This window comes from Cetorhinus maximus, chromosome 13 (genome assembly GCF_964194155.1).
Source record: "Cetorhinus maximus chromosome 13, sCetMax3.hap1.1, whole genome shotgun sequence".
Classification (NCBI taxonomy): domain Eukaryota; kingdom Metazoa; phylum Chordata; class Chondrichthyes; order Lamniformes; family Cetorhinidae; genus Cetorhinus; species Cetorhinus maximus.
Window position 1 is genome coordinate 86,433,950 of NC_135891.1, and position 12,961 is coordinate 86,446,910.

A 12,961-nucleotide genomic window follows, 5' to 3' on the forward strand; every position below is an offset into this window, starting at 1 on the left:
TCGGGACATTTCCCAGCTCCACAAATCCAATCTGGGAGAAAGTGCCCCAGAGGTTGAGATTTTCATTCCAGGGTGGTGGGGTTCTCTGGGTGTCAGGTTGGTCGATGGGAATGAGTGCAGAGGCTGCCAGGTGCCGAGTAATGCTGAGTCCAAGTCTGCCTCAATGCTCTGGCAAGGTGTTGAAGTTTTGAAAAAATTAAACATAAAACAGTCCTCCAGCCCTCACACCCCCACACATTCCCTATGCCCCATCCATGACAACCTATGCCTCCCCAACCCCATGTCCCCTCATACCCATCTTCCCACCCCATGACCCTTTATGCCAATTATTGTCAACCTATAATGCTCCCCCACCCTTTTCCCTTACACCTACAATTCCAATCACCCAGTATCCACCATGGGCAGACCTCAGGGGCATGCTGAGATGAAATAATACAAAGTTTTAAGTGTCTATTATAGACTATTTCAAAAGACTGTCATTCATTAAAAACCTATTTATTACGTTTACATTCCTTCAACTAAATAACCACTTAGAAGAACAAACATTTCATTCACGTGCATAATCCCTTAAAAATAACAAGGACTGGGATTCTTGTCCCTCTTCAAAAGGTCTATAACCACTTGCAGCTGTCAATCAAGCTGTGAAATGGCAAGTACCCGACTGTGATAATGGAAGGTTATGAAGTCAGCCATGCAAAAATAATCCCATAATGGTAGGCCTCAGGCTTATGTCGAAGTGTTTCGCCAAAGCAGGATGAAGAAGAAGAAAAAAATTTAAAAGAAATTTGTTTCTCTTCCATATTCTCATTAATTTTTTTTTTACATGGACAAATGGCTGGACTGATAAAATGGCTGCCACTGACCACATGGTGGTAGTTATGGAAGTTTCTGAGCAGTTTAAAAATGGACAAAGGCTAACACATCAAACCTCTGGAATGTAACACTCCTTGCATCGCATAAATATTCTGACCAAGTCAACACAAAGGATAGTAGATGAGACATCTGCACCAGCCAGCTATGGACAAAGGCAGAGTTATTTGTGACTCATCTCCAACGTTGCACTGATGGTTTTACCATACCAGCTCAAAACAATGGATTTTATCAAAGGTGCCTTGTCAGCTGAATAGCTCAACCCGAAACCACCCCATCACATGAATGAGACTTAAGCTGTACAATTAAAGCAATTCAAACAGCTCTCGGATTCCATCTTCAGTCTTCTTTTTATCATCTTACTGGCAGACCACACAGAAACAAGCTCTGGCCAGATTGGCCAACTGGCCCCAATCTAACCTGACTCTGCTGAGAAAATTTTGTGCTATCGCCTACAGAACTGATTCAATCCGAGTGCCTACTTCACCTTGGGACATCAACACCACCAGAAAAATGAATCTAACACCAGATGGCCTTAGCAAAAGAACTCTTCATTGGACTTTGATTTTACACAAAACTATAATTCTTATTTTTAATCATGGTCTTTGTCCTGAACCCCTTTCTTTCCCTTATCCCTCTTTTATTGTATAAAATGTAAAAAGGGGCAGACGTTGCGAAACCCTTTCCTGTATTGTGTGTGTGAGAAAGATAAACTGCCCCTCTTATTTTACCTTCTCAAGTTAGCTGTGGGTTTATTAATAGAGGTTTGGAGAACTCTAAACTGAAGGGTTGGGAAAAAGGCGCTTATAAAAAAGGGGGAAAATTAAAAATCAAAACCTTTCTGTTCACAGACAGGTAGCGAGTGGAGAAATCAGGGCTGTTTAAATTAAAGCTCCTCCTGTTTGTAACACAAGTATAGAATTTTTTTTTTTAAAACACTCCTGAACTTTTTTTCCTCCCCAAAAGATTTAAAGAGCAAGAATTTCAAATGCATTGACAGTTGCCTTTGACATTTCATTTTGATGCTAGACAGTTCCAATGAGCTTGGCAGTCAATGAGTTTATGCACTTTTTACACACATTCATGCCTACCTTTAATAACCCCAAGATAAACCTTACTTCTCCCAAGGGTCATCCAACCTCCAGCAAAGCTGTCCCAGGGTCACATCGAAAGGGGTACCCTACCTCTCCAGAAAGGTACCCCATCTCTCCAAGGGGCTCCACAAGTTCAGACCTGCTCCTACCTGGTCTAACCAACACACATTGTGTTTCACACATTTGGGTCATCAAAAATTAATTATGGCTGGATCCAGCTGCTTATTTATATGGGCAGCTGCCTCTGCAACATACAAATGCATATAATGTGACCCACCCCCAAGAAAATAGTAGGTGCTATGTTTGAGGGCGGGACCTCTGCAAAAATGGTGGAAGAGGCCAAAATACAATGACAGAGAGGCTCTCTGTTGTTGCAAAAATCCTGGCCAATGGATCCCAGGGACAGGCAAGGTGGGCCTCTATGGGTAAGAGAGAGCAGGCACCTGGAGGGGTAAGGGGGTGGGTTTTAGAGGCCAGGTGGGGAGGCACTAAACAGGGTATGATCTTGGGGGGTGCCTGGGTGTGCACAGGGCAACCCCCAAAGGATGTGCCCCCCCACCCTTCCACCAACTTTGAGTGAAAAAGCAGCCTTACCACTCTCGCCTGCCTTCCACTGCTGTGGTTATTATGACAGTGGGGGTATATTGAGGTACTTAAGTAGCCATTAATTGTCCATATTATGGGGACCGGAGGTGAGTGGCAAGGTGGGGAGCTATCCACCTATCATATTTTAGTGTCCCCCCCACCCCCGTTGAAAACATATCCTGTGGAGCCTGTAAAATGCAGCCCATTGATCATCATATCCTGTTGAGCGGAGACAGGTGAAGTCTTTCGGACAAAACAATAGGAAGAATTTTTGGGTCAGTGAGCAGGTGCAGGGCCCGCTCGCCGAAGCGTAAAATGACGTGTGGTGACCTCAGGCGTGCGTCCTGATGTCACCGTGCATCATTTAGAGAGAGTCAGTTCAGCAGGCGCACAGCCGATTCAGCTGCACGCCCGGCAAACTGTCAAAGGCCTACTAAGGCCATTAAGAAAGTAATTAAAGTTGTTAAGAATGCTGCCCATCCAACCTTAAGGTTGGCGGGCAGGCGAAGAGCCCAGGCAGCCTTCGCATTTATCATGAAACCTCATTCGTGGGTGGAATGAGGTTTCATGAAGGGTTTATTAATTTAAAATTTTTGAAAAAATTCATTTTCATGTCCCAGCTCATGTGAGTCACATGAGGGGGACATGTCTTGAAAATATTTTCTTTGCTCCATTTAAATTTTTAAACCTTCAACTAATCTCCCTGAGAGCCTTGGAGATTTCTGCGCTCTTTCGCATGCATGCCCGCCCCCACCTGCCCCCCTGAGGCGGGGGGGTGGTGGAATTTCTGCCCCATGATGCAGTTTTCCAATCACTAATCCATATGGACTTTCTCTGGCCAGAGGAGAAAGTTCCAGCTCCTGTGAATCTCTAGTGGTGATATTCATCCGAGGCCAGCTCAAGTTTCCCATCCTCTCACCAAACTTTGAAACTAACCACAGAAGCTATGGCCACAATGTCTGTTAGAGGGTAGACAGTTGGACCAGTTGCCAGGTCTACTGAGGGTAACTGGGCAACAGGGAAAAGGTGGAGACAGAGAACAGAGTCTGGTAGTTGAGCTGCATCAAGCATAGGAATTTCAGGAGTGCATAGATGCAAGTAAAAGCCAGAGCTTCCATTTCATAAGGTTCAGTTCATGGATCTTCAGAACATGTTGTTTCTCAGGCAGGCACTTGGGCCCATGAGGTTGAGGTGAAGGCACATCTCCTGAATCCACCTCTTTGCCTAGAGGAAGCTGCCAATAACAGTTATAGTTTAAAACCTGCCCAGCAATGAGGCTCAATACCATATTTAAAGATCCAGCCCATCTCCTAGGAGCAGGCTGCCAGTTCATCCAACATCTGACTTCAGGGAATGAGTAAGTTTACATCAGCAAACAAATGTTCTGGACTTTAAACAAACCCAACCTGACCCAAACCCACCTGTTGTTTTTTTTTTTTAATTAAAATTCAGGCCGTCAGTATAAACAGGAGAGATTCCACAGCTCAAGATGCCAAAATGTTTCACATATGGGGTCATCACATTCGTGTTCACCAACTTGCAACCAAAACAAACTGAACTACCCAACAGCAAGTACCACCACCGCAGGCTGCATAGAATTGGTGCCAGTATTGTTTTACCCTTGGAGGTCGGAATAAGATCAGTTGTACCCATGTCTCAGTACATGTACATTAATTTATTGCAGCACTACCACCCACTCCCCACCCTTGCCTGAGGTATTGCTGTAATACAAGTGGTATACCCTATCAAATTAAAAATTGCAGCTGCCAAATAGACTGTGACAATGTTTTCAACAATCTTGTCCAATCAAAACAATGGCTCATTTCAAAGAATCAGAGCTTAATTTGCAAAATACAGGCCTAGCAGGCAAAAGCCTTCTCCCGCCCCAAGATAATAAGTATTTATAAATCAACTTGCAGGTACATAGGCTCCTTAGAAGCCCTGGGACTCTGCCAATTTACACTGGGCAAAATGATTAAAAGAAATATCCCAGTCAGATTAAATTTCTCTTCTTGATTATTGACCTTAGTGAATCTGACAAGTTTTCTTTGAGGTTACTCATGTAACAGCAACCTAACTACGGAAGTATAAAAACAACTCCTGGAACAGTTGGATGATTTAGTGGGTGGCAAAATAGGTTTTTTTCTGGCTGGATGAGCTCAGAAGTGTTGAAAGAGTTTCATTGCATACTTATAAGCTTTTCTTTCCAAGACCCAAGCAGAATGACAAAATTATTGAAAAAATGGCTTACATGATAGTTACTGGCAGATAATCTGCATATTCCTCAACTTGGCAAGCACAAAAGAATCTCCCCACCACTTTCCACCTCCACCCCCTCCCTACCAACAACCATATAAATATTAAGTGAGTCTGTTTAGTGGCATTGCTGTAGTTTGAAAGATACAGGCACCTGTTTCCAAAAAACACAAGAACCTACCATTGGATCCCGGCTAGTCATTTGAAAAAACAGGTTGTTCCCTCTTAGCACGGTCCAGAACCTCTTGTACTTCTGTCAAAAAAAAAAATCACATTAAACAAAGAAATGTATTTCTTGAATTCATGTTCTCTCTTTTATGCCTCTACCCGACACCCCCCACAGCTTGATCACCCTGTTAGATCAAATAGTTTAGGTCACTGGCATCATCATGGAGGCTGACAGGAACTCTGTTTGTTTGTGTGCGTTGCTGGGAACCATACCTACCAGCTTATCCACCCCTCCACCCTCACTGGGCAACTGGTTCTCTATCAATCAGGCCTGTCTGAATGGGTCACTTACAATCCAATTTTCAGCCCCCTCCTACCGAAAGTGCCTACTCTTCCTGGATCGTGGTTCACCACTGCCTGATGTGCTCCAGTACTTCAACCAAAGTGACTGTTTTTCAGTGTGAGCCCAGGCAGTGTATCTCATCGGGCTATTCAGCCACAGGAGAGGGAGAGTTGTCACAGCCAAGTCCAATCCTGCCCGCCCCCAGAGAACCAAACAACTCCATTCCAACAGAGCAGTAACCAAGAATGGAAAGTCTGATCATTTGTCCCTTTATCCCACAGGTGCCGAGGCCAATTGTAGCATCCGAACTGCTACCCCAACTGCCCAACTGAGATCAGCTAATGCAGCCTAGGGAGCAATCTTTGAGCCTTAAATTAGTCTGTATGGTTCAATACCACACCTTACAGTGGCATCACTCACTGCAACTGTAGCAAAGTAAACACACCATTACGTAGCTCAAAATCACAGAATCACCAGGACAAAAAACGCACACTTCTCATCTGATCTCATCCCAACTAGTTATCTATTTCAGCAACACTGTGGATAAATGAGCTCAGAGATATCAGTAAATTTAAGTTAGCTGCTCAAAGGCCTGTAAGAAAAGTTCAGTTAGCCAGATGAGATCAATTTTGGGCTGCTTCCACAGCATTTTCATGCCCTCCATTCTGGCGACATGGGCTATTGGCAACTCAAAAAGGAAGAGGAATGAGGAAGGCGAGGGGAAATTTATTCAGAGCAATGGTCAGGTTATTGAGATGGGGAAAAGTTTATGGTTTCCTGTATGGGCTAGAATTAAAGATGTGATCAATCATTAATGATGGGAGTTGAGTGAATGTAAAAGTCATTCTTGCCAGGGTGTTTTCAGCAGTTCTAATCTGTTGCAGGAAAAGATTTCTATAAGAATTTTCTTCAAAACAGATCAATTTATTTCTAGAGCCCAAGTCAAACCCGTCAATCATTATTTTCTCTCAAATGGATTAACTAAATTTGCATTTAGTTAGAAATCATTAATGACAGGAGTTGAGTGAATGTAAGTCATTCTTGCCTGAGTGTTTTTACTAGCTCTAATCTGCTGCAGTCAACCAGGAAAAGATTTCTATTAAGAATTTTCTTCAAAACAACATATCAATTTTTTTCTAGAACCCAAGCCAAATCCGTCAATCATTATTTTCTCTCAAATGGATTAACTAAATTTGCATTTAGTTAGAAATAGTTCAAACACCTGGTTCGTTAACTGCAAAATTTGCATTACCTTAGGTTGTGTTGTTAAACAGAATCAACCACCTGTAAAGTCTATTAAGATAAACTACATTCCTTACCCATGATGCAGAGTTAGTTTCAACACAGTGGAAAGGGAGTGGTGGGGGACGTGCAGACTTAAATGTACAGAGTCTACAAAAGAATGAGAAGGTGTATTTTGATTTGCAGCCAGTGTCAAACTGGGTTCTTCAACGGTTGCACTTGCATAGCGAAGTAGTTCTACTTGTTCTGCTGGCAGCTCAGAAGGTCAATGAAAAGTATATCTGCTGCCATCAGATTCTCCAGCCCTGCTTCTGCTAAAAGCAAGACGTGCACCAAATAGCAGGAGACCACTACAGTCCCACCATCTCAAAATGAGAGCAATGACAAAATTCCCCAATGACAATTAATAGGAAAGGCATGTGGGCCCAGAGGAGGATTACTGGTAGAGGACACAGCCACCAGCTCCTAAACAGATTGTCAAAAATCTATTTTTAAGCCTTAAATTACCATCCCTGCCCCATCAAACCACTTCCCTTGCCTTGCATACCTAGGTCCCTTTGCTAATGGGGTTTTAAATGAATCTTTCACCACAAACAAACATCACAAATCAAATTTTGGTCCCACTGTCATTCTCCCCTTGCTTCCTTGGTAGCTAGAATTTCAGGGTCAGTGGTTGATGCAGCTGATAGAGATCTGGTTCCTCCAGATCCTCCCTCTGTCCCTCAGTTCTGCAATCTCTCTCCATTTAGAAAATATGTTGCTTTTCTATTTTTCCTGCCAAAATGGACATTTGTGGACAGAATTCTGTGGTGCAGAGAGGTCTCAGTGACCTGGTACATGAAATCACAAAAAGTTAGTATGCAAGTGATTAAGACAGCAAATGGAATGTTGTCATTTATTGCAAGGGGAATGGAATATAAAAATACAAATATTTTGTTAAAGTTGTACAGGGCATTGATGAGACTGCATTTGGAATCTGTGTACAGTTTTGGTCTCCTTATTTGAAAGGGATATAATTGCAGTTCAGACAAGGTTGACTCATTCCTGGGATGAAGGGCTTATCTTAAGAAAGGTTGAACATGTTCTGCCTATATCCACTGGAGTTAAGAACAGGAGGTAATCATATTGAAACATAAGATCCTGAGGATGTTTCCTCTTGTGGGGGAGACTAGAACTAGGGGACAGTTTAAAAATAAGAGGCCTCCAATTTAAGGTGGAGATGAGAATTTTTTTTCCCCTCAGAGGTCATTACTCTGTGGAATTGTCTTTCCCAGAAAGCAGTGGAGGCTGGGTCATTGAATTTATTCAAGGCCGAGTTTGATAGATTTTTGATAGGCAAGAGAGTCAAGGGTTATGGGGGTCCAGGAAGGGAAGTTGAGACCACAATCAGGTCAACCATGATGTTATCAAATGGCAGAGCAAGCTTTAAGGGCCAATTGGCCTATTCCTGCTCCTGATTCTGAGTATGAAGGAAGTTGCCAAAAGTGGCTTTTGAAAGTAGCAAGACAGAGCAGTTAAGGGACAATATTCCAGAATGCGGGAACTAGAGCATCAATGATTGCCACTAATAGTGAGTAATGTAAAAAAAAGGTCCACAGAAATAGTGAGTAGCTAATAATGCCCACCCGACCATGGCCTGTGGGTAAAGATTAAAACAGGTCCAAATGAGGGTGAATAGAAAGGACCCGAGGATTTTTCTTCTGGGACTTAATTTTTCTCTCCATTAAATTTTGCAGCAATAAAATTTCTTACTGACTCACAGCTTTATAGAAAATTAACTTGGTCGGTTGTGAAACAGTCATGGCAGGAGGTTTTGGGATTGACGCCCACTTCAGATTCACAAAGCCTTTCATCCTTCCGAGGAAGGTGCTAAGCACAGTCTCTTTAGGATATGTGAAAGAGAATGAAATTGTATACACAGTTTGCCACTTCTACAATTGCCTGACTTCAGACTGTACTATTATTATGGCAATGGAAATGAATTAACACAAAATAATTCAAAATCCCACTAAATAAATTGGCCAAACAGTCTGTTGTTTATTAGTGGTGATTAAAAAACGTTCGTGACATTGATTTTTTTTTAATATAATGACAGTCAACATCCATGATGCTTGTGCGAAGGATATTTTAGGTGACCCATGCAATAATGGCAGTCAACATCCATGATGCTTGTGTAAAGGATATGTTAGGTGACCCATGCAATGTTATATGTAGCAGTACAGTAGCCAACACTGAAGCAAGGTAATAGTGAAACACTAGCTACAAAATGGGAATTTAAAAAAAAAATTACAACTTTCTTTCACTACAGCAGCACTAGCTGCAAAAGAACGTCATCTGGATAGGCAGATTCTGGCTGGTTCCAACTCTGCCTAATAAAGCCAAAAAAGATGACTTAACCCCTCCTTGCAGAAGAATCTGGTAGTTAAAAATGCCATGGTAACTTATCAGCTGTCTTCTCATGAATTTGGGCAGCTGACTGATGTAGGTCAGGCAGATGAGGCTCGGAGATAAATATCATCCAAGGCTCACTAGTTCCATTAGAGACTTTGCACTCAACCTGTCCATCCATCTAATTCACATCAAGTTAAAAATCATGGTTAGTGTGAATCTTATCTCTTTCTTGTGTACTTTAATGATTGAAACTAAAGCTTGTTTTGTTTACTGTACTTGATAAATCCAGGGAAACTATTAACTACAAGAATGTAGAGATACTGGAGAATGTGCAGGAAAGATTTACAAGAATTATATCAGAACTGAGAGGTTATAACTATTAGGAAAGACTGAACAGCCTGGGGCTCTACTTTTCTAGAAATGAAAGGCTGAGGGGTGGCCTAAGAGGTCTTTATAATTATGAAGGGATTTGATACGGTAGAAGTAAAGATATTTCCATTTATGGATGTATTCAAAACCAGAGACCATAAATATAACTAATAAATCTAATAAGGAAATATACAGAGAATGGTTAGGTAGCTAAGAGGAGTAGTTGACGTGAACAGTATAGATGCCCTTAAGAGGAAGTTGAATAAATATACGGGGCAGAATTTTGCCGTCGGCAAGCAGGGGGCGGGGCCCGCTCGCCGACGCGTAAAATGACACGGGTTGATGTCAGGCGGAACCCCCGACGTCATCCCGGCCCATTTAAATTTTCAGGAAGGCGGGCCTACTGACCTGTCAATGGCCAATTTGAGGCCATTGACAGGATCAATTATACAATTAAAAGACCTGCCCGTCCAACCTTAAGGTTGGCAGGCAGGCCAGGAGCCCCGGCAGCAAATAGATAAAACATGAAACCTCATCCACCGGCGGGATGAGGTTTCATGTAGGGTTTTAATAAGTTTAATAAAGTTATTATGTAAATTATGAACATATCCCATCTCATGTGACATTGTCACATGAGGGGAACATGTAAGGGGATTCTTTTTTTTCTATTTTTCAAAGTGTAAGCGATCGCCCTGAGGCTGCACTTAGCCTCAGGGAGATGTGCGCTCTTTCATGCGCATGCATGAAAGAGCGCACTCTCGCTTTTGGGGAAGTCTCCCCCCCCGCCCGCACAGGAAGCGCATAGCGCTTCCCGCTGGATGTCATGCTGGGTGGGCCTTAATTGGCCCGCCCACATAAAACGGCGGTGGGGCCCGCTTCTCCGGCGGGGATCGGCTCCCCGCCCGCTGGAGATTGGGTCGGGCCCGCCTGCTCAACAGGCAGAAAATTCTGCCCATGAGGGAGGAAGGAACAGAAGGATATGCAGGTAGGTTTAGATGAAGTAGGATGGGAAGAGGCTTGTGGGGAGCAATGTACAAAGGGACCTGGGTGTCCTTGTACACAAATCACTGAAAGTGGACATGCAGGTGCAGCAAGCAGTTAAGGCGGCAAATGGTATGTTGGCCTTCATTGCAAGAGGGTTTGAGTACAGGAGCAAAGATGCCTTACTGCAGCTGTACAGGGTGTTGGTGAGACCACACCTGGAGTATTGTGTGCAGTTTTAGTCTCCTTGCCTAAGAAAAGGATATATTTGCCATAGAGGGGGTGCAGCGAAGGTTCACCAGAGTGATTCCTAGGATGTCAGGATTGTCGTAGGAAGAGAAATTGGGTTGAATAGTCCTGCATTCACTGGAGTTTAGAAGAATGAGAGGGGATCTTATTGAAACATATGAAATTCTGACAGGGATGAACAGACTGGATGCTGGAGTCTAGAACAAGGGTCACAGTCCTGGATACTGAGTAGGCTATTTAGGACTGAGAAGAGGAGAAACTTCTTTACTCAAGAAGTGGTGAACCTGTGGAATTCTCTACAACAGAAGGCTGTGGAGGCCAAGTCGCTGAATATATTTAGGAAGGAAATAGATAGATTTCTAGACTCTAAAGGCATTAAGGGGTATGGAGAGAGAGCGGGAGTATGGCAGAGATAGAGGATCAGCCATGATCATATTGAATGGCGGAGCAGGCTCAAAGGGCCGAATGGCCTAGTTCTGCTTCTATTTTCTATGCTTTATAAAACACTGTAGAAGGAGCTTACTCTTTATTGAGCCAAAGCTAGATAGAGCTTGCAAATGCTTGGTACTGACACCAAGTTCAATAATGGAAAGTATTCCATTCCCCAGTTTCTCCTCGTTTTGTAAAAATAAATAAATCACCCCTACTTATACATAAAACTGGATTTTCTGTGACAAGTGCCCTTTCCAAATGGAACAATCACTACAATAGCTTTTTCCCTGAAACTTCCGGATTGTCATTTTAGCTGGTTCATAGAAGATACTTCTCCAAGTCCATCCAGTTGGTGACTTTTGACAAATTGATTCTAGTGAAACAAAACAGTTCCAACAAAACGTCATTGATCCAAAAAAAAATGTTTTACTGCAGACCATTTCCAGTTTTTAATTAAGGTAAAAATTAGTTTGTGTAGATACTGGCCTGCCAACTATCGCAACAACCTACAAGCTTTCCAGTAAAAACTAGTTTGTGTAGATACTGGCATACCAACTGTCACAACAACCTACAAGCAAGCTATGTTGGTAAATAATCATACCATGACAAGCAAAAAACCCTGAAGGGGAAAATTGAAATCATATTTCATATGATGATTCAATGGCAGAAAATGCTGGAAACGCCCATCGTATCAGGCAACATCTGTAGAGAAAGATAAAAGGTTTTTTGACCCTAATCCGTTTAGGCAAAGGTCATACGACTTCGAACAGTAACTTTTCTGCTTCTTTCCCCTCCCCCCACCACCCCCACAGATTTTACCTGAGTATTTCCAACACCTTCTGCTTTTATTTCAGATTTCCAGTATCTGCAGTGTTGTGCTTTTTGCTTCATCGAATGGTCATAAGCAAAGAACTATTTGTCGCAAGTTTTTATTCCTGTTCTTAAAGGCTTTGAGGGATTTTACATTTTTTCCCCCCCCAATTTTGTCACGTGGTATCAGCATCAAAACACTCCTGGGTCAGGTACAGCAAGATTGGATGCAGATTGAAACCCCCTCTGTGTATTGATTCATCAACATATGTCAGGCTCAACTTCAGAACTGGAGCGTAATATTTTTCCTCATACCACACCTTTTGTGAATAAGATTATGAATTCAGTGTGAATCTTTATTGCTGCATTGTGGGAGGAGGAGTCAGTTTTAAGCTGAAGGCCTGTGTGGTCCCAGAATTGAATGCAGACTATGTTAAATTCCTGTCACACAGGATTTTGACAGCAAACACAAAAGGGAGACTATTGTTGCATCAGTACAGACTGTTTTGTACCCAGGTTCCAAAGGTGAAAGGCTTGTGCCTAAAGAACATCATCCAAAGGGAGAAGGAGGGAAAATAAAAAGAGGGGGGGCGGAGAAGGTTCACTCACATCTACATTAAAGGCACTATAATAATCCAAGATGTTGATATGTGCTGGTGCATCATACATACACATGCAAGCATAATTCTTGTCTGTGTGTATGTATTATTCATACTGACACCAATTGTACATTTACAGACAGTTGTTCCAATGACTAATTAGGAAAAGAACTATAAACACATAACTAGGCATGTGGCCAGAAGTATGTCATAAGTCATGGCAATATATATACTTTTTAATGAGCGTTATCTTCTAAATCACAATAATGAGCGTTATCTTCTAAATCACAAACAAGGAACCCAAGCGTTTAAAGTGATGCAAACGGGTTAGATGATTAAGTTACAAGGAAGGAAGGGGACATTCTAATATCTCCACCTTTGAAAGGAAGTGACTGAGGAACCTCAGAATTATTAGTTAATTAAGAGTATGAAACAACATGATAACATAAAAACATATTATCAGACATGCATCATTGGTAGCATTCCTACTTCTCAGTCAGAAGGTTGAGTTCAAGTCCCACACCAGAGTCTTGTGCATCTAATGTAGACTGACACACTCCATTGCTGAGCAC

The 12,961-nt window shown here is 42.4% G+C and overlaps 1 protein-coding gene across 3 annotated transcripts in view; it reads right to left on the bottom strand.

The window, feature by feature from the left end:
* The window catches only part of LOC144688773 (signal-transducing adaptor protein 1-like), a 57,276-nt gene that overhangs the window by 36,367 nt on the left and 7,948 nt on the right, over positions 1-12,961 (bottom strand). For 2 of the 3 annotated variants that reach the window (XM_078555685.1, XM_078555686.1), the window contains exon 2: positions 4,987-5,058. In XM_078555685.1, the coding sequence (XP_078411811.1) occupies positions 4,987-5,058 (72 nt within the window). Of the gene's footprint in view, positions 1-4,986; positions 5,059-11,799; positions 11,909-12,961 lie in introns of those variants that run through there. The other variant, XM_078555687.1, reaches the window with a different exon arrangement.